The 22770-nt window shown below is 37.8% G+C and overlaps 4 protein-coding genes across 4 annotated transcripts; all 4 read left to right on the top strand.

Moving 5' to 3' along the window:
* Nucleotides 1-48: 48 nt before the first annotated feature.
* On the top strand, nucleotides 49-873 carry LOC135440096 (uncharacterized). Its single transcript, XM_064699104.1, has 2 exons — nucleotides 49-357; nucleotides 426-873. Exons 1-2 carry the CDS (start codon nucleotides 66-68, stop codon nucleotides 770-772), a joined length of 639 nt encoding a protein of 212 aa, XP_064555174.1. The 5' UTR covers nucleotides 49-65; the 3' UTR covers nucleotides 773-873.
* A 5784-nt stretch (nucleotides 874-6657) lies between these two features.
* LOC135440095 (uncharacterized) lies at nucleotides 6658-7414 on the top strand. Its single transcript, XM_064699103.1, has one exon. The coding sequence runs from the start codon at nucleotides 6818-6820 to the stop codon at nucleotides 7307-7309; it is 492 nt and encodes a 163-aa protein (XP_064555173.1). The 5' UTR covers nucleotides 6658-6817; the 3' UTR covers nucleotides 7310-7414.
* A 1090-nt stretch (nucleotides 7415-8504) lies between these two features.
* LOC135440098 (uncharacterized) lies at nucleotides 8505-9801 on the top strand. Its single transcript, XM_064699106.1, has one exon. The coding sequence runs from the start codon at nucleotides 8723-8725 to the stop codon at nucleotides 9221-9223; it is 501 nt and encodes a 166-aa protein (XP_064555176.1). The 5' UTR covers nucleotides 8505-8722; the 3' UTR covers nucleotides 9224-9801.
* Nucleotides 9802-10114: 313 nt separating this feature from the next.
* Nucleotides 10115-10768, top strand: LOC135440101 (uncharacterized). Its single transcript, XM_064699111.1, has 2 exons — nucleotides 10115-10576; nucleotides 10644-10768. Exons 1-2 carry the CDS (start codon nucleotides 10189-10191, stop codon nucleotides 10649-10651), a joined length of 396 nt encoding a protein of 131 aa, XP_064555181.1. The 5' UTR covers nucleotides 10115-10188; the 3' UTR covers nucleotides 10652-10768.
* The last annotated feature ends 12002 nt before the right edge of the window (nucleotides 10769-22770 follow it).

Below are 22770 nucleotides of genomic sequence, written 5' to 3'. Positions count from 1 at the left end.
ATCAGTACCCAGCATGCTAAAGCGGCGATCAGGAAGCACAAATCAGTCTTTTACATAGCGCAGCGATGGAAAAACTATTAAATGTCTTGAGTATAATGCTCGCGGCAATGCTCTGCATCTGTGGCGTGTTAGTGGAATCGGCGCCATATCCGGCCGACGTACCTGCTAATCCTGTCCACTACAAGCGTTTCCTTCGTCGCCGTCCATCTCCAAACCATCCCGAACTGGAAATATATGAGGTGCGCGAAGTTTACTTTGTGCGTCGCCCCACGCCACGGCCAAAGGATGTCAGACGGCTAACTGACAAGGATATGGACCTACGCATAAGATGCGACTTTGAGCCTACATTGCCTGAGTGTAAGTATTGAAGAATGAAGTATTGGGCATTCCGTCATTTAACTGCTTTCATTTCATTTTTATTGCAGGCACTAAATTTTCTAGTAAACCAAATATTTTCACGGGCAGCAACAGCCCACCAACAACAACTACAACAGAAGCCACAACTACTATTGGCACCACCAGTACTATTGCCACTTCCAGCACTGAACTGCCCTTTTTGCCAGAGTTGCCTCAGGAATTACCTGAATCAACAACTGTGCCCGCAGAGGAAAAGGATTATGCGCTGGGGTTCGATGACACTTACGATTTTGAGGGGGACGATGAGGAAGACAACGAGGACATTGCTGGCAGCACAGATGCCGAGAAGAACCCAGATGCTGCAGATTACTTTAATCTTGGTGGCAGCATCGGCGGCAACGATTTGACCAAATAAAACTATTCTCAATTGGCCCAAACAGAATACGCTTACCAGTTCCCATTTAAAGTTCAAACCTTCAGTCAAGATTAAATGAATAAATGTATGTATGAAAATTACCCGAGCAGTTTCTCGCTCTTTTATAAGCTAAAATTCACCTTCAATGAGATCAATAAAAGCTTCCATAACCGGACGACCAACGTTACGGTGCTTTTAGCCGGCTATGGCATGGAACGCATATAAAAAAAATGTTCTTAAGAATGTGTATTCTTCTTCTTCAGTTTATATGACGAAACCGGCAAGATCGGAAAGCTGTACCATGCAGCTGTCATAGGAGGAATCAAACGAAATTTAGGTTGTTCTACGAAAAAACTTTTGCTTTAAGATATCTTGACCAAACTCTGCATTTATTACTTTCACTTTGAGCCTTACATATAAGTAAAATGTCATCAACATCGAATACTATAAGGTTGCTATAGGAACGATCAGTTGAAAATTAAGTTATCTTGTAAAAAATATTGTTGTTTCAATATATCTGACCAAATTCGATATAAGTTTAATTATGCTGTTTATCAACATAGGACTACTATATCACATATTTCCACAGGCACAATCGATCAAAAAATAGGTTCTTGTCTGAAAATCTTTTTGTTTTTCTAGATTAGTAGCTTTACCAACCGGCAAAAACCCTGAACCCATTGAAAATGGGTAAAAAGGTTGTACTTTTACCTTTTTTTACCAATGTTTGTTTGTCCTGACTGATTGACTGATTGGTAATCGACGCACATCTCAAACTGTAAAGGCGAGGAGGCTGAAATTTGAACTCTAGTTACCTTTTGTGAGGTGGCACGCTAAGTCAAGGTTTTGTATGAACTTTTTCTGTTTACCATCCGATCGGCTCAAACTTTTTGATATATCTGTATGATATAATGGTAATTTGCTTAAAAGATTTTTAACTTTTTCTTAACATTACTACTCTGAATCTATATGATGAGTATGTGCTTTAGTATGTCACATTTGGTGGTATCATTGACAGTTTTCCTTTTATAATAACATTTGATAGTTTTACCAAAAGGTTCTAGTCTGGTTTGTCCGACCAGGGGATATCCAGAATACTACTACCAGCACCCAATGCAGCTCGCGCTCGTTTGCTTTGGCACGAATAAAAATAAATTTAAAAAAGTAAGAGGTTCTAGTCGGGAGCTCCCGCTTGTTTGCTTTAGTAATAAAGATAAATTAAAAAAAAAACGTTTCCTTGGCAGGGTTCGAACTCGCAACTAACCGCACTACTTGCCGCCGCCTCTACTCAACAGCCACACAAGCCAAAAAAAATATAAAATTTCCCTCGGTAGGTCTCGAACTCGCAGCAGACCGTACTTTCTGCCGCCGCGTCTACCCAACAGCCACACCAATTAATGATAATTAATGCGAAAAAAAAAACACAAATTAAAATAGGAGCACAGAAAACACAACAATCGCAATTGCAATGCTGTTAATAGAATTTAAAGAAGACGCGCACGAATGTGTGTATACAGAAATTCTTGCAATTTGCGCTAGCTACCGCAAACACGTAGGCAGCCGAAAAACATTTTCTTTTGTGTTTCTTGCCCGATCTTGATGTAATTTTCATCAGTAGATCTTATTGTACTTTAAAATATTCGTGTATTCTCACAGTTTAAATTGTGGCTTATATTGGTGGGCAGCATATGTAAATTGGTTTATTTACTTGATTAAGAGCTTTACGGTGGTAGCGGGGAGGTGGTGATGGGTATAAAATGAAAGATACTGATATATATATATACTATTCTAGAAGCAACATATAAAATTTGGTGACTCTAGCTCTTATTATTTACACAACTTGCTCAAAAAATAGGATTTCGATACCGATTTCTTATCGATTACTTGGAAACGGGGCAAGCTATCGAAGATTGGAAACAAATTCGATCTGAGCGTGCACTAGGAGGACCAGCTAAAATTTCAAGTCTCTAGCTCTTATATTTATATTTATACTTTATTGGGTCGGAGATGCTTCCTTCTGCCTGTTACATAAATTTTCACAAGTGCATTATACCGTTTTTATCCTTTTTTAATGGGTTCAGGGCATAAAACGTTTTTCATACACAAACTTAATGACTTATGACAGCTATGTATATATTTTGCTTAGATCCGGCAGGATTCGGCATATGCTCTGGCGGCAACAGAAAAACGAATCTCTGCAAAATTGCATGCCGATAGCTTTAAAACTGAGAGACTTATTTGAATGGTAACGGATAGACGGTCAGACAGACAGTAGACAGCGGACATGGAGATAGCGATACTGATACTGATATATATAAGCATTATGGAGATATCTTCAAAACGAATACGCGCTACAGATTCAATGAGAAAATTGTATTTTTTCTACAAGGGTATACTAATGAATCGAAATATTGATAAACAGGTAAGAACGGCTATTTTCGATACGCCTTAGATTAAATACACTTGTAGACATATAGCTTACGGCTTTGCTGGTACGTGAGGAGAATAGTGAAGCTAAAAATTGGTAAAAATATCTTGTATATAAATATCTTATCAGATGCAAACAAGTCTGCCATACAAGATCTTAATTTTTACCGACCCGGCCGGTTCCGACACGGCCGGTTCCGAAAGACGGCCCTCTACAAATTTTCAAGACGATGGCTTCAAAACAGAGAGACTTGTTTGTAAAGAAATAGACATACAGACATGGCTGGCTATATCAACTCGGCTGTTAACGTTCATATAAAATATATATATCTCTATATATAAAACTGTTTGTCCTGACTGACTGACTGACTGACTGATTGGTGATCAATGTACAGCCCAAACCGTACGAGCTAGGAAGCTGAAATTTTCACTGTAGTTACCTTATGTAATGTAGGTGCACGTTAAGACGGGGTTTTGGGAAATTCCACCCGCAAGAGTGGTAAATTGGCGGAAAAATCCGTTCCTCCTTGGTGCAAATGGGGGTCGAAGATTTGGTGGATGACGTTTTGTGCTCAAATTTATTTCAAAAGATCTATAAGAAAAATCATTTGAGACGTGTTTCACATTTTTCGCAAAATCTAAACTCCTTCGGCGGAAAATGCATTTCTAAGTTTTTTTTGGTGAATTTTAAGTTTGCTTGATTCCCGTCCGATTAGTTTCAAAATCATTTTCAAAGCTTTTTGAAAACATTGATTTTATAACCTACGTGCCATGGGCAAGGCCGGGCTATACCCGCTAGTACCTTATAAAGCTGATGGTTGTATACAACTTTTTTCGCGATTGTCCATACTCCTGAAACCTTGTCTTAGCGTGTACTTCCATCACTTATGGTACCTAAGTACTGCGAATAAAAGTATTCCTGATTGAACTCTTAGTTTTCACTTACATTCAATGTAACTTACCATCTCTATATATAAAGCTGTTTGTCCTGACTGACTGGCTGACTGACTGACTGATTGGTGATCAACGCACAGCCCAAACCGTAAGAGCTAGGAAGCTGAAATTTTCACTGTAGTTACCTTATGTGATGTAGGTGCACGTTAAGACGGGGTTTTGGGAAATTCCACCCGCAAGTGTGGAAAAATCGCGAAAAATGTTTGTATGTAACTTTTTTGTTTACCATCCGATCGGCCTCAAACTTTTTTCCAAAGATCTTTGTTCAAATTCATTTGAGGGTGTTTGCACACTTTTAGGAAAATCCATTCCTCCTTGGTGGAAATGGAGGTCAAAGATTTGGTGGGTGACGTTTCGCGCTCAAATTCATTTCGCAGAATTCAACCTTTGCGGGGGGAATGCGATTTAAAGATTTTTTGGGTGAAGTTTTAAGTTGTGTCCGATTTGCTTAAAACTTATTTTCAAAGCTCTACATAAGAACTTAATGAATACGCATTTCAGCGATTTGGGAAATTTCACCCGCAAGAGTGGTAAATTGACGGAAAACGGTTGTATGAAAGTTTTTTGTTTACGATCCGATCGGCCCCAAGCTTATTTTCAAAGATCTTTGTTCATTCATTCAATTCATTTGAGGGGTGTTTCACACTTTTAGGAAAATCCATTCCTCCTTGGTGGAAATAGAGGTCAAAGATTTGGTGGGTGACGTTTCGCGCTTAAATTAATTTCCAAAGATCTATAAGAAAAATCATTAGAGACGTGTTTCTCACTTTTCGCAGAATTCAAACTTCTTCGGGGGGAATGCGATTTAAAGATTTTTTGGGCGAAGTTTTAAGTTTTGTCCGATTTGCTTCAAACTTTTTTTTCAAAGCTCTACATAAGAACTTAATGAATACGTATTTCAGCGATTTGGGAAATTCCACCCGCAACAGTGGTAAATTGGCGGAAAACGGTTTTATGAAAGATTTTTGTTTACCGGCCCCTATGTTCAAATTCATTTGAGGGGTGTTTAACACTTTTTGAAAAATCCATTGGAAATTGGAAAATGCATTTCAAAGATTTTTTTGATGAATTTTAAGTTTTGTCCGATTTGCATAAAAGTTGTTTGATTCCCGTCCGATCAGTTTTAAAATAATTTTCAAAGCATTTTGAAAACATTGATTTTATAACATACGTGCCACGGGTAAGGCCGGGTTATACCCGCTAGTATTTTATAAATAAATACAAATTAAAAATTGAAGAAATTACTTTTTCTTCAAAAAATTTTCTAAGTAAACATCTTCCTTAGCAGAAAAAAAAACGTACAATCGAATGCCTGTCAGTGTAATCACATCCTATTGCCTTCTAATACTGTCACCGCAAGTCAATTGGGAAATATATAATTTGAAAGTTTAACTGTCAAATCTTGGGATCCTATATATCTTGAATGTATATTTATATTGAAAACTGCTTAACTTATGCTGTGTCTGCGCTTCTTTTTCTCCCAACCCTTTCTGAGGGGAATTCATTTTTCAATAACAACCATGTTTATAGTCTGTTTATTATAGACATTTCACAGTTTAAATATGTAATCTTAATGTATAATATATAACAACCATGTAATTCAATGTTTAGAATGGATATAACGAAAGTGATTGTTTGAATAAACTTGAAAATTATATTGTTTTAATGTTAAAAATGTTTGCTTTACGTTCATTCATTCTTGTTACTTCAATGTTCAAACATCGTAGAGTCGATGCGTATTGCTTACTGAGAACTGGCAAGTAAATCCAATTTAAAACGAGAGGGTGAATAATTTAATATTTGTTTGTAGACCATAGATTGTTCCTGTTATTTTAACGAGCTTAAGTATTTAAAAAAACAAATCCGACTTAATTTAGCGGCTATGCTCAGATTATGAAGTATATAGAGATAGGGATTTTGCCAGTGGTTTAGCTATGTTCACACAAACATAGGTATGCATGTATGTACATACATACATATACATATAGTGAACGAATTTAAGATGCTCTCAATAAATAAAATAGGTCTGTATCACTGCCTTATCAAGCATAACAGCCCCGACTAGCACTAAAACAATAGTCAAATCCAAGGCAACCAATACACTGGGTATTCGCTATGCCTATGCATATGTATTTGGAAACTTGGAATTAGCGCAAAAGCGCAGCTCGGAATCAACGGCAAAGTGGGAAGTTCTCGTCATTGTCGTTATTACGGTTGTTGCTGCTGTTGTTGTTGTTGAAACCGTAATTGAATTTGCACTTATGTATTAAGAAAAGCGAATAAGCGACTGCGTCAGCATTGAGATCGACTTGGCGTCAGCCCATAAATTGAATAAAGCTGAAAGGCGAAGGCATCAACAATCAAACAAAAGGCGACAATTTTTGAAAAAATAACGGGGCTGCCTTGTTATTAGGTTGCTGTTGTTGTTATTGTGGCCTTTATGGCTGTTGTTGTTAGTGTACCTATCGCTGTTACAAGGGGGTGAATAAAACGCTTGGACAGTCCTCGCTCGCAGCCAGTCAACCGAAGTCTACGTTCAGGTTCAGTTTGGAAGCCAACTATCTTACCGGCGCCACAGGAACTAATTGACAAGAGCATCAACTGGAATATAGAGTCTTATATATTCTACATAAATACATACCTACATAATATACGTAAATAAGCATGCGACAGATACGTGGAATTTGGTTATTGTCAGTGCTATTGCTTGGACTTTCCTATAGTCATGCAGATCTGCTTGACTGTGAGGAGAAAGTGCCTGCTGTGCTCACTGAGATGGGCGAAAAAATGTCGGAGATAACTGGCAGTAGCAGCAGTTCCGAGCGCGAAGTAAGCGACTTCTTTAAGAACGTAGGATGCCAGATAAAGAATGGGGCAAAAAAGCTTGGGGAGAAGGCAAAGGACCTAGGAACTGAAATTAAGGAGGGTGCCAAGAAACTCGGAGAGCGTGCAAAGGATCTGGGCACCGATATTAAGGAGCGATTCGGTGATTTTCGCGAAAAGCTCGCCAAAGATTCCGCTGAGGAGATGAGCAAAGATCGCGACTTTCTGGCCAACGTCGAGATCATCAATCCAGACATTCTCAAGGGTGAGCAACAGTGCGGACACGGGCACATTCTGGATGCCTTGGGCAACTGCAGCAAATTAAGGAAGTAATGGGGCTGAGTTTAAATTCAAATCATTTTTTTTTTTTTATTATTTTGCTTATCTGCTATGTAAATAAAACAAACTGCTATTTAAACAACAGCAATTTCAAATGTACCCTAAATTTTATTTAAATTGCAAAAGTTAATATTGAGGCATGGAAAACCGGGAAAACTGATATATTCCACAGTTCTGGATCCGGAATGACCATTGTTCTTAATATATTTCGCTGGTAGCCGACCGGACTGGTGCCGACAACAGTCTATCCTATAATTTTAAAGGGCTGTGTTTGATTATCAATGCACACCACAAACCGTAAGGGCTGGGAAGCTGAAATTTGTAATGGAAGCTTACGCTAGAACGGATTTGGGAAATTCCCTTCGCAAGTATGGTTCGGTTTCGGTTTCAAACTCTTTTTCAAAGATCTATGTGAAAATTTATTTGCTACGCTTGATTGTTTATTCGATTGCCTTAAAACTTAAAATTTGCATGTATAATAGGTAGATTTCATGTTGCATGCACCATTCGATTTGCTTACGTATTCTATTTACATATGCTTTAATTAAGATGATCGCTGATATATCATTTGCGGCTGCTTGTCGATCTATTATTTGTCAGAACTTTTTGTCGGTCCAATCGTTGATAATGAGGTCAACTTAGTAAAAACTTAATTAGAGTGTCTTAAGTGCATTGTTCCCTTCCTTTTGAATACCCTTTTCATAAAGTTAAAACGGGTATTTTGGTTCAGTACAATAGACGTCCGTCCGCAAGAACCAAATATCCGCCAGCTTTAAAGTTAGAAAATAGAAACAGTCAGGCACAAAAAAAAATATCTCCTACAGCTTTAAAGTAGTCAAGCAATTTGGCAAGCAAAGTACTATAAACTTTTCTAAAGATCACTGAAAATAGATATGGAAATAAGTTACGACTCATAAATTGCATTGTTTTATTTATTTAAAGTAAAACAAAAAATTTATTACGACTGTGATTCTTAGATGTGGTAAAGTTAAAACTTTAGAGGGAGCTAGAATCGTTAGGATCGCCAACCTTTTAATCAAGAATGCTCTTAGGGCAGTTTTTTACAACTTGAACAGAGTAATGAACTGTCGCCCGCACCCGTCCTTTACGTTCTTATTTGTTTTGATTGGGGAATAGGTTTTGTTGGCGGTTTACTCGCTTGACGACTTTCTTAAAGAGCTCGTTGCCGAGCGCTCTGTAACCCATCTGCAGTTGAAATCCAAGCTTGGTGGAGCGTTCATGCCTTTGCAGTTGTCAGCAAACTTGTTTCAGTCAGGTTTTCAGCCTCAGTTGCTGTACACGCCTATTTAATGTCTTCAGCAAACGAAACTATAAAAGTAAAGACTTAGGTAAAGAAAAACACAATAGGCCATTTTTTGGGACCATAACATAAACTAAGGGGCGGATATGATGATGGCTCATATACTGCTACCAATGCTTTTGCTATGCATTGGAAAATTGCAAGCGGCACCCATCATCTGTGGAACGGATGTCCAGGGAAGTGTCAAGGCAAGTGAGGACAGTGGGGCGACGCCCAGGCCCAGCGAGGTAAATCAGTTTTTGCATAATGTGCAGTGTACACTGGAGAAAGCTAAGCCCTGGATCGAAGATTTGGAGACAGAGGCAAAGCGCCTAGAAGAAACCGCCAAGCGCGTTGGCTTGAGCATTGTGCACCGATTTGGTAATCTTATAGAAACGCTGCTTGGCACTGTTGCGAACAGGCCTCCAAGTGCAGGAGCTGATGCCACGCAAGCCACGACCCCGATGACGCCGAGTGAAAACACAGACCCCAACGCGCCGATAAATGTAGAGCTTGTGCAGGTGACGCATTCCGAAGAGCCGCCATTAAGTAGCCTCGCTCCCAATGAGGAAGAGAATGAGATAACTAATATAGAACCGCTTAAGTAAGCTTGCCAGCGAATTTATAATTATTTATCTAGCATTAGATTACGATGATGCAATGTAATTGTAGTCTTAGATGCCATAGAGTATGAATCACAAACTGAAAACAATAATTTTTACAAATGTGAAATAAAACTAAAAGAGAGCTCTTATCGAATCATCGACATAGAGATACCGCGTACTCAGTGCAAGCTGTCGTAGCAAGCATTCGAACTTGCCATATAAATAAATTCATAAAAATGTTTACCTTAATAAACACAGGGATCATATACGCCGCAAGCTTTTAGCTTTGTAGTTTAATGTGCAAGCCATTCTTTAATAACTTTTTTGTTTGTATACCCTTTTCACATTAAAAATAAGTATAAGGGGTATAATGTTTTAGTTAAAATGTGTGTAGCAGGTAGAAGGAGGTATCTCTAACCCCATAAGGTATATATATTCTTGATAAGCATATACAGCCGAGACGATTGACACACGTTCGTCTGTCTGTACACTACGCACTCGGTTAACGCTACGCATTAAAATTGGGCCCATTACAAAAATCAAAAGAGATGCATTTTCTATTCATTTAAATTAAAGTAAATCGAAAAAATCTGAATTAAGAGTACTCATTTTATTTAATTTACTGTATGTTTTGAAAAAATAAAGTCTTGATAAGCATCAGTAGCCGACCCTATATACTTGTTATGGAATAGATTTTTGAACTTATATAAAAGATAAGCTCTAGCTCGCATTGAAAGTAAATAAAGTTTTTTTTGTTTTACGCTGTCAGTTTTATTTATTCGTGAATGAATGAAGATGCGACAGAGAGCGGGGCAGGTGCAGATCAGCGCGACGAAGCGCTAGTAAACCGGTATGGCTCACTAATCTAAGCTTCGGAGGTTCTGGCATTGTGCGACTGTGAGTCAATTTGCTTCGTTCAGTCGCATTGACAAGCTCTAAGTGAATAGTTAAAGCAAAATATCAGCAACATGAAAGCTATTATCATATGTTGCTCGCTACTGGGTCTGGTGCTGTTGAGTGGTCAGTCCCGCGCCACCGACTGCGACGAGGTCAAGAATCCAGACGACAGCGATTTTAAAAACTTTTTTAAGACCTTTGGCTGCAAGGTGAAACAGGGTGCTGGGGAGGTCGCCGATGCGGCTAGGCCCTATGCTGAAAAGATTGGTGAAGGTGCCAAGGATTTTTCTAGCTCTGTTGCGCAGAAATATGACGAGCTAAAACATCGCCTCACCGACGACGTCTCCACACCAAAGTCCCCGATCACTGGAATCCCCGATGCGCCCACAGAGCGTGTGCCTCTAGCTCCTATTGCTCCATCTTATCCAGCTGATATTGCGAGCAGTCCCCAACCCATTGGTGAGTTTTATTTGTAAAATAGCAAGTTCCTTGACTCTAAAATTTAACTATCCTTTTTATTTTTTAGCTGGATAAATATTTTGAAACGCATTTCCCACATTTACAGGACTTACGTTTTTTTGGCTTACTTTTTTTTTGGCATTCTTTTTCATTTTTATATTTTTGCCCAACAAATACATCAATTTAAGCAAATTTACTGTGTCGTGCCAGTGTGAAATGAAATGCGTACTCTCTGAGTTGCTAATTTTAGATTGACAGCTACACAAGAAATGAACTGCTATTCTACAAACGCTTTATTTCCGACCGATTGTTCCTCATTAGATGCGGTTTTGCAGTCGTATCAGAAGTATAGCATAAGGACAAACCAATGCAATCAATATATATGTATATATAACTAGGATCACCAACCGATTCGATCTAGCCATGTCTCTATGTCTGTCCGTCCATATGTTTGACGGAATGCGTTGATAAAAGCATTATAAGTGCTTTACAGTTCAAAGTATCCCAATATTTTGGTATATAATACGGACAGTAAGTTTAATTAAAATAATAAACAAGTTCATGATTCCATGAAACGGGCTATGATTGCTTTCATTGCTAGGTCCTATGACAACGTGGCAACAAATCTGATATGTTAGTTCTGGAATGTACATATATCTCACCAATCTTTAATCAACGCATTCGGAGGAGTACAGTCTTGATTTTTGGTTCACAGACATTTAGTCAGGTAGAACAAACAGTTTTATAAATATGTATATATATGTTACAATACCCTTTAGTATTTGTAGGTACTTATATTTGTAAATTATCTCTATATATAAAACTATTGTCCTGCTAGTCTTTATATATAAAACTGTTTGTCCTGACTGACTGACTGGCTGACTGATTGGTGATCAACGCACAGCCCAAACCGTAAGAGCTTGAAGGCTGAAATTTTCATTGTAGTTACCTTATGTGATAAAGGTGCACGTTAAGACGGGGTTTCTGGAAATCCAACCCGTAAGTGAGGAAAACTCGCGAAAAACGTTTGTATGAAACTTTTTGTTTACCATACATATACCATACCATACGATCGGCCTCAAACTCATTTTCAATGAAATTTGTTCAAATTCATTTGAGGGGGGTTTCATACTTTTCGAAAAATGCATTCTCGTTTGGTGGAAATGGGGGTCAAAGATTTGGTGGGTGACGTTTCGTGTTCAAATTTCCAAATATCTATTAGAAGAATCGTTTGAGACGTGTTTCACGTTACGTTTCAAACTTAACTTATCGGTTTCAAAATCAATTTCAAATATCTTTATCGGAACTTATTTGACACGCCTTCGCAAAGTTCACCGCTATTGGATGGAAAATGCGGGTCTGTAAACGCAAGTTTTTTATTTGGCCTCAAGATTCTTATCACAAGACTAATAAGGGCGGAAACCTCTGATTCCAGCAATTGGTTCTTTATTTGATGCACTTTAAACTTACTTTTAATAGAAGTGGAGATCAAGATGGTACGGTTAGATTTCAATTTTCCGCGGGCGTGTACTAAGTGGAAAGGTAAATATCTAAAATCTTAAGCACAAAACGTTCCACGGGCAAGGCCGGGCAATACCCGCTAGTATATATATACTTAGATATATATGTATATATTTAATTGTATATATATATAATTGTACATAGAAGAACTGAAGGGCATTGTCACCATCAATGAAAAAATTTCAGCCGTACTTCCCTAAGCCCCTCCAAATAGATGGGTGGATTTACAGCAACGCGTGTCTTAAATAACATTTGGCAAAGATCATCAAGACCAATTATTAAGCCGGTAGAATTATAATCGAAGAAGAAGTATAGAAACGTATTCCACACTTGCGGTAAAAATTTTCCAAACAACATACTTTACATAAGGTACATATGTATGTACATAAGTTGTACACATGTATGTACATAAGTTGTACATATGTATGTACATAAGTTGTACAAATGTATGTACATAAGTTGTACATATGTATGTACATAAGTTGTACAAATGTATGTACATAAGTTGTACATATGTATGTACATAAGTTGTACATATATATGTTCCTCACTAACTGTAAGGACAATCAGCTTTTTATTGATAGATGAATGTACATTTGGCTTTTAATAAAGATGTCAATAAATATATTTTTTAATATTGAACAGCGTTGCTTGTACCTGACAACGTGCTTACTTGTTGTGCCTAAATAAAGTGTTTCCCTGCGATCCATATGTCATTCATTTAGCAATAACTCCAAGTGATAATTAGTTTTTCGTGGTTTCATTAAAGCGAGTTTGACTAATTTATAATCATATTTGCTTTTTACTATGTGTCATTTCCTATTTCGCTGTTTATTGCGTGCTTCGCTTTTAGCTAGTATTCATTGAAAAACTATTTTGTATGTCATTGTCTCCGGTCTTAGTTACATACAAAGTTTTATTTGTACTTACATATGTATGTCCCGAGTACATGCACGAGATTTTTTAATAACAGTCGGTTCAATTATCACTTTAAAAGTGCTGGACCTTTGATTTGAACGCATTGTAAAAATTTCTTTATGCAATTAATCAACAGTGTGGTGTAATTATGGTTTAATACATAATACCACTAACCATACAACATATAGTCCCATCTATTAGCTATAAGAAAAATGTGTAGCCTTTCATTTTTTAGAGTTCAGGTCCAAAGTCGATTTCGTTTTTGGTTGGGTCCGAGACTCTTTCACTTGCTCAGAGAGCAAGAGAGTAAAAAATCCATATGATTTCTGTGATAGAACGGCATCGCTGTTTTTTATTTCGCTCACACTACAGGAAAATGCTTTAACTTACTCTCAGTGCGGAGGCATTTCTTACCTTTTGAAGGGGCAAGTAATATGAAATAATAAAAGGGTTTGCCACGTCGATGCGAAATTCTTGCATTTTAGCTCTTTATTGTCGGTAAGGGTACTTAAGCGTTGGCATGTGTACATGGAAACTTTTCGGGCGCACACTTGCATAATTTTGTATATGGACAGAAGCATTTATGCGTTTGTGTGCCTGTTGGTTGCCAATAAATGACTTTTTCTAACTGTCCCATCTATATGTTGTATGGTGAGTGGAAATATTTAAAACATATGTATGGGATGTTTTGTTGATTCTAAATAAAGTTTCTTAGAAATCTGAAATGGAAAAATACAAACAATTGAGTATCGACTTCGATCAACTTACGACAGATCTGAGGAACCCGAAGAACAGCTGTCGAAAGTGATCGAATGGAACATAGTCTGCAGCCAGACTGATATGCTCTAGAAAACTATGAAACTCACAATAATCATACAAATTCTTCCTTCTGCCTCGTACATACATTAGCATATATCTGGCTTCCCTTCTTTAAACTGATGGGTTTCGTGATAAGGCATTTGAGGTACTACCTGGAACTATTCTATATATGTACACATAACAGTTAGGGCCTAGACCAGGATGTTAGGTATCTGCTATTCGAGCCCTCTTCACTAGACTGCCGTTGCCGTTGCCGTTGCTTTACATACAAATGTTTTCTAAATTCGAAACACCACTTTAATGTGTAATGTACAAATTTGTTGTTTTTACAGATTTGTTTATGATAACAATTGCTGATTTCATTTGGGGCACTTGATGCTGCCAGCCTTCAATTAGCTTTAACCAACACAAATTGAACTAAATATGTTTGCGTAATTGTATGCGGACTAATTACAGCAATTATAAGCAGTTCGCACAATGCCGACCATTTACTCTACGATCTAACGAGCATATAATATATTTTGATGATATAAATCAACAATGGTTAAAAATTCATCAGACCTAAAAACTGTAAAAAAGTTGAAAAAGTGATCAAGTTTCCTAGTTACCAAGTTTTTATACTCTATACCAATTAAAAATGGGTAAATATGCTATAATGGATTTGTACAATTGTATGTAACAGACAGGAGGAAGTGTCTCTGATTCCATAAAGATATTCTTTATACTTATATATATATATCTCTATATATAAAACTGTTTGTCCTGACTGACTGACTGACTGACTGATTGGTGATCAACGCACAGCCCAAACCGTAAGAGCTAGGAAGCTAAAATTTTCACTGTAGCTACCTTATGTGATGTAGGTGCACGTTAAGACGGGGTTTCGGAAAATTCCACCCGTAAGTGTGGAAAAATCGCGAAAAACGTTTGTATGTAACTTTTTTGTTTACCATCCGATCGGCCTCAAACTTATTTTCAAAGATCTTTGTTCAAATTCATTTGAGGGGTGTTTCACACTTTTCGTAAAATCCGTTCCTCCTTGGTGGAAATGGAGGTCAAAAATTTGGTGGGTGACGCTTCGCGCTCAAATTCGTTTCCAAAGATATATAAGAAAAATCATTTAAGACGTGTTTCACACTTTTCGCAGAATCCAAACTTTTTCGGGTGGAATGCGACTCAAAGATTTTTTGTGCGAAGTTTTAAATTGTGTCCGATTTGCTTCAAACTTATTTTCAAAGCTCTACATAAGAATGTAATGAATACGTGCTTCAGCGATTTGGGAAATTCCACTCGCAACAGTGGTAAATTGGCGGAAAACGTTTGTATGAAAGTTATTTGTTTACCGTCCGATCAGTTTCAAAATTATTTCAAATTTGTTTGAGAACATTGATTTTATAACATACGTGCCACGGGCAAGGCCGGGTTATACCCGCTGGTATATACATATGTATATAAACATATTCTAAGTCAATATCAATAGTCAAGTAGATTTAGCCATGTCCGTATGTACAAAAGCGTCGTTCTCAGAACCGGATTTTTTCCGATCATCGATATATTGTTTTAAATGTTATTTTATCATTTTTTAAGAAACCAAATTTGGATGTAGCTTCTGGTATACCATATACAAATTTTTAGTTTCTTAGATACCGCATCTGCCCCGCCGCCAACTTCACACAAAATTTAATTGATAACATCTGTTGTCCTTTCGCGAATGTACGAATATTCTATGTCACAATAAGATATACTCCAGAAAAGATTGGTTTAGAAACACAATACGCGCTACACGCTCGTTTTCTATAGTAGTAATAAAGATAAATAAAAAATAAGTTCTTTTGGCAGGGTTCGAACTCGCAACTGACCGCATTACTTGATGGCTCTACTCAAAAGCCACACCAATACTTGAAACTTTATGAGAAAGAAACGAATTAAAATAGTAGCAGAGAAAACAATACAATAGCAATTGCAATGTTGTTGATAGAATTCAAAGCCGACGCGCACGAATGTGTGTGTGTACGTGAATACAGAAATTCTTGGAATTTGCGCTAGCTGCTGCTAACACGTGCTTAATGCAATTTTCGACAGTATATCTTATTGTGCCATATAATTCGTGTATTCTCAAAAAGTCAATTGCATATAAATTGTGGCTTAAGTTAATGGGCAATACAATATGGATAATTAACTTGATTTATAGCTTTTTGGTGGCAGCGGCGAGGTGGCGATTGGTATAAAATGAAAGATACTTGATATACATATACATATATGTTTGGTGACTCAAGCTCATATTATTTACCGAAATTGCTCAAAAAACAGGAGTTCGATATCGATTTTTATCGATTACTTGGAAACGGGGCCAGTTATCAAATATCGCAAACAAACTCGATCTGCGCGGGCACTAGGAGGACCTACAGCTAAACAGCAGATTCATCTCGATTTACGCGCTCGCTTGCTCTAGCTTTTTATACCCTGACCCCATTAAAAATGGGTAAAAAGGGTATAATGTATTTGTGCAAATGTCTGTAGCAGGCATAACGAAGACATCTCCGACCCCATAAAGTATTTATATTCTTGATCAGCATCAACAGCCGAGTCGATCTAGCCATGTCCGTCCGATCGTCTGTCTGTCCGTATGTATGTACGCAAGGATCTCAAAACCTATAAGAGCTAGGGCCTTGAAATTTTAACTGTAGGTCCTCCTAGTGCCGCGCAGATCGAGTTTGTTTCCGATATTCGATAACTTTCCCGTTTCCAAGTAATCGTTAAAAATCGATATCGAAATTCTGTGTTTTGAGAAATTTTGGTAAATAATAAGAGCTAGAGTCACCAAACTGGACATGTAGCTGCTCGAATAGTATATCTATATCAAGTATCTTTCATTTTATAGCTAATGCCACCTCCCCGCTACTACCTCTTAGCTATAAATCAAGTAAAAATACAAATTTATGCTTCCCACCAATATAAGCCACAATTTAAATGCAAATGATTACTTGGAAACGGTGCCTATTATCGAATATCGAAAACAAACTCGATCTGCGCGGGCACTAGGAGGACCTACATCTAAAATTTCTAATGTCTCTAGCTCTAATAGGTTCTGAGATCCTTGCATTGATAGATACGGACGGACAGACAGACAGGCGGACATTGCTAGATGGACTCGGCTATTGATGCTGATCAAGAATATATGTACTTTTTGGGGTCGGAGGTGCATCCTTCTGCCTGTTACATACATTTGCACAAATACAATATACCCTGATTACCCATTTTTAATGGGTTCAGGGTATAAAAACCGCGGTGCTCGTGGTACCTTGTTTGGCAGCTTCTCTTCTTAGTTGTTGTAACGCGGCATCTGTCAGCATAGTAGGTTCCTGGGCTTGGAGCAAGTTCACTGAAGTGGTGTGTAGAATGTCACGAGGCTCGTATCTAATATATAAAAGGTGGAACAGAGAACAGTTAGTAGATTTGTTAACCATCGCGTTGATACTCCATTGGATGGAGTGCATCTTATTATCCCAACGTTCTTGCTTATGTGACCTTCTTTTTCATGACATTCATAGAGGATCTGAAACCGTAGCTTAGGCATAACCCACAAGAGCTTTTTGTTGTAATTGCGATGGAGCCGATCTTATTCAATGACATACTCGTCGATTTCTGTTACATTTTGAATGTTTGTATTTTAAAGTTGTATAGCAAATAATCAATCTGCTTCGTCGATGATTGTTTTGGATATCTTCAAGCTGGCTGTTTCCATCTCGCATGCATCCTCATATGGAGCACGGATAGGGTCATCGACTTGTTCCATCCAGGCTTTATCATCTTCGTGCTCAAAATAAGAAAGAAGCTTAGCATATTTGGAATTACTTATGTGTGCTCTTTTGCTCTTAAAAACCGTTTGTCCATTTCCAAAGGTTAACGTGAGATGCGTATCGACTATGACATCTTGTCCACGCAAGAAGACTTCCTGCAGTAGCTAATCATCTGCAATGTAAACTTGGTTCTAAACGATCCTTCCGTAAACCCACATATCCACAATACTAGATTCAGTAAGAATACGTGTGCCACCGCAAATGCCTCTTATATGCATTGAGCATTTTTGACGATCAGCATTAATAAATTGAGCAACCGACGTGCGGTCAATACTAACTCTACTACCAGTATCAATAAAAGCTGTGTACAGTTGTTTTTGGACGATTATCTGCTTAGAGATAATATCTCTATTAATAGCGCCAAGTCGACTTACATTTACTTCAGCTGAGTTGCATTTGACGCTACTCGGGTGAAATTTGGTTGAATTAGTACAGCGCTGACATTTCTGTTGTTTTGGACACTGATTTGCAAAATGACCAATCTCGTTGCAGTTATAATATTTGATTGTTACCTTTCGTTTTATTGTCTTGGTTTTTTTCTGGCTTTTGTTCAACGTTACTGTATTTTAGAACTGTGTCGTCTTTGACTTAATATTGTCCTCGATTGGGAAACTAGGATTCCGCCGTTTCTCGCATTTGCTTCATTGTTTCGAAGTTCATTGCTGCTATACTCAGATTCAGTTCACGGTGCTGAAGCCCTGATCGTGTATATTGCATTACAGCTGCCTCACTAAGATTAAATCGAGCTCCCAGGGTGGACATACGAAAACAATATTCCATTATTGTCTCCTTTGGACGTCTAATCGATTTTTTCATGGCGTAGTGGATTTCTGCTTCATATGGTGTGACACCAAATTCCACGCGAAGGGCGTCTGCCAGGTCGGGCCATGTAGTATGGAGTATTGGCGAAGAGTCAAACCACATTCTGGCTGGGCTTTTGAGTCGAGTTCTTGAGTAAGAAATATATAGAATATTTATTACTCAATGGAGTCGAGTGTAGATTGCGCGCAATAAAAACTTCTCGCCTATCGATATGCCTCAACCACTTTGTTGACACGATCAACGAACTGATTTACTGAAATGACATGTGTTGGCAATTTCCTTGACCGAAGCTTGACGTGTGCTTGTGCTTTTTTGATACTCATCCTCCACCTCGCTTTCTGCATCTATATATGTGAGTTATTCATAGCTTGTTGCGAATTCCACATTGTCCTGCACTAGCGCATTGCATGTTTATAAAATGACTGATAATTTCACTTAACTGTTTTATTTCATTTTGCAGCTAATAAATTGATCCTCCATCTTCTCCATGACTATGCCGAGGGGCATATGGTATTTCGACCTCATCTGAGCTTTCATGTTCCTGTAATCGTCGAATTATTTAATCCCGTGTGCCACATGTAGACAATTCTCGCTCTCGCAAAAGGAATATTAGTTGATCAACTTTTAAATTTCCTATCCTTAGCATATTTCCAAATTTGTTATTTTCGCTTTCCAAATTTTTTTTCACGAAATGCTCATACAAATGATGCCAACTCTGCTGTCAATTGCTTCTCCGCAACGACAATCGAAATGTTAGCTCAAGTTGTGAAAGTCAATGCAATTCCCTAGTGAAATTCACAGACGCTGCAGGAAACGTATTCCAACTTACGAAACAGTTTGACGCTAAAATCGAGGGAACCCATCCCCTAGCGTACAGTATTCGTTGTCTCTTCTATGCGTTTCTTCTCGGCAAAATTATTAAAATAACATTATCCAAACATTTTAGAGAATTAAAAAACTAAAAACCAGAGGTCGCAAATAACAGTCAACACTTATTTTCAATGCGGTCGGCTCTCAAATAAACAGAAAAAAACGAAGCAAATTCGGTTTTGCCCCCATCGAACACTTTATTTCGTAGCAAATGTGTACTTTGTTTGTGCTTTTGCTTGAGAAATACCGCTGTTATGTCTAACAGTAAGATCTTAACAGGACACATTCGGTCGGTCGCACAGAAATGTGTGTTATTTGAAGAGCAAAACGAACAAAGTGGAAGCGAAAAGTGTCTTTTCTTATTGTTGTAGTGTGACGATATCAATGGAAACTAGAGCGAGAGAGAGAGAGAGTGAAAGAGAGGGTATGACATAATACAGTTAAGAAGTAGGCAAGCTATTTTATATATGTATGTGTACATGCATATATTCAAAGATATAAGAAAACACCCATTAAATAATTTTTAGTTTGTTTATATATGTTTATGTGTAGAATCTCCGACCCTATAAAGTATATATATTCTTGATCAGCATCAATAGCCGAGTCGATCTAGCCATGTCCGTCTGTCTGTCTGTCCGTCCGTCCGTATTTATGAACGCAAGGATATAAGAACCTATAAGAGCTAGAGACTTGAAATAGCTGTAGGTCCTCCTAGTCCCCCCCCTACCACCTCAAATCTATAAATCAAGTTAATTATCCAACTTGTATTGCCCATCAATTAAGAGCCAGAATTTATATGCAGTTTAATTTTTGAGAATACACAAATATTCTTTATTCTATTCTACAATAAGATGTACAGTCGAAAATTTTATTAAGATCGGTTAAGAAACACAAAAGTTATGTGCGCACGTGTTAGCAGCATAGCTGCTGGGCAAATTCCAAGAATTTCTGTATACATGTATCAACAGCATTGCAATTGCGATTGTATTGTTTTCTGTGCTGCTATTTTAATTGGTTTTCTTCTCACTACAGCACAATTATTGGTGTGGCCCTTGAGTAGAGTTGGCGGCAAGTGGTGCGGTTAGTTGCGAGTTCGAACACTGCCAAGGGCACCATTTTTTTATTTTTATTTTCATTTTTCTTTATTACTACTAAATCAAACGAGCGCGTAGCGCGAGCTGCATTTGGTTTTGGAAGAAGAGGGTTCAGGATATCCCCTAGTCGGGAGCTCCCGACTAGAACCTCTTACTTGTTATTAAATATTAAGCTTAACAATTAAAAATGCATGCAATTATATTAGACACACACAAGCACAAAAGACACTTTGGCACCAATTTTTTCTGTTCAGTGTTCGTGGAATAACATGCCCGAAAAAAATACGAAGAGAAGTGTCTTTGCTCGTGCCAGAGTCTGCTACATAGAAACAGAACTTTGTGTGTTTTCTTTCTCCTTTATTCATTCTGTCTGACAATAACTGTTATTTTACAGACAACCCGAAAGTGTTGACTGTTATTTGCGAACTCTGCTAAAAACATTATAATTTCATGCTGTCATTGAAGTGTTTTAACAACTACGGTAAATTGGTTTGCAATTTAGGCTCATGTGTTTTTGCTTCTCTTCTGTTTTCTACTTTTCTAGTAATTTTCTATTGCAATTTGTAAAGTTTGGCTTCAGTTTTGTGAAAAATGGAATGGCAGGAAACATTTGAAGTCGCTCAGCTGGTGTATTATACCCATCAGATGGGACGTCAAGTCTTGGAGCTGGCCGATATGTTTCATTTATCCATAACCAACTACATATGTATTTACAAAATATTAAACAGAGCCAATAAGGAAGATAGGCTAGAGGCAAAGCCAGTAAGTGGTCGTCCCTGCAAAATTTCTGACCGAGATAAACGGAAAATTGAGAATAATCCACAAATTACGCTATTCCTCAGGAATTCAACGAAGAAAGTGGTGTTGATGTTTCAAATGAAACTGTCCGAAAAGCACATGTACATACATATGTATGTATGTAAATATGTCGAAAGAGTTTTGGTACAACGTCATATTCTGTGACGAGAGCAAAATGATGCTGTACTACAATGATGGGCCATCCAGAAATCTGGATGTAAGTTTGGAAAACTGTCAGTAATGGTGTGGTGCGGAAATTCGAACTTCATAGAAAATACTATGGATGGTGGACAATATATGAGCATTCAACAGACACATCTCGTCAGCAGTGCACGGAAATTTGGATTTTAGGAGGGCAAAAAGCCAATTTTTAAATTTTACCGGGACAATGACCCGAACCATAAAGCACATATGGTGAGGGTGTGGCTGTTGTACAACTGTGGAAAAGGTATTGGATACTCCACCACAAAGTCCTGATACGAATCCAATAGAAAACAAGTAAGAGGTTCTAGTCGGGAGCTCCCGACTAGGGGATACCCTGAACCCTCTTCTTCCAACACCAAATGCAGATCGCGCTACGCGCTCGTTTGATTTAGTAGTAATAAATAAAAATGAAAAAAAAAATTGTTCCCTTGGCAGCGTTCGAACTCGCAACTAACCGCACCACTTGCCGCTGCCTCTACTCAAGGGCCACACCAATAATTGTGCTTTAATGAGAAAAAAACAATTAAAGTAAATGCAATGCTGTTGATAGAATTCAAAGCAGACACGCATGAATGTGTGCGTGTGTACATGTATACAGAAATTCTTGGAATTTGCGCAGCAGCTATGCTGCTAGCACGTGCGCACATAACTTTTGTGTTTCTTAATCTTAAAGAATATTTGTGTATTCTCAAAAATTCAATTGCATATAAATTGTGGCTTAAATTGATGGGCAATTCTTGATTATAGCTTTGTGGTGGTAGCGGGGAGGTGGCGATAGGTATCAAATGAAAGATACTTGGTATATATATACTATTTTAGAAGCTACATGTCAGGTTTGATGACTTTGGAAATTGCTCAAAAAACCAGATTTCGATATCGATTTTTATCGATTACTGGGAAACGGGCCAAGTTATCGAATATCAGAAACAAACTGGTAAATAATAAGAGCTAGAGTCACCAAACTTGCCATGTAGCTTCTAGAATAGTACATACGTATCAAGTTTCTTTCATTTTATAGCTATCGCCGGCTGCCCTTTACCACGGAAAAGCTATAAATCAAATAAATACATCAACGTGTATTGCCCACTTATTTAAGCCACAATTAATGTAATTGATAATACAATTGAGAATAAACAAATATTCTATAATCTATTCTACAATAAGATGTACTGTCGAAAATTTCATTAAGATCGGTTAAGAAACACAAAAGTTATGTGCGCACGTGTTAGCATCAGCTAGCGCAAATACCAAGAATTTCTGTATACATGTACACACACACACACACACA

This window comes from Drosophila montana, unplaced genomic scaffold (assembly GCF_035044405.1).
Source record: "Drosophila montana isolate Dmon_TW-CO22-7 unplaced genomic scaffold, ASM3504440v1 contig_825_1, whole genome shotgun sequence".
Lineage (NCBI taxonomy): Eukaryota > Metazoa > Arthropoda > Insecta > Diptera > Drosophilidae > Drosophila > Drosophila montana.
Note: the sequence above shows the minus strand (reverse complement) of the source record. Positions and strands in the feature narration are given on the sequence as shown.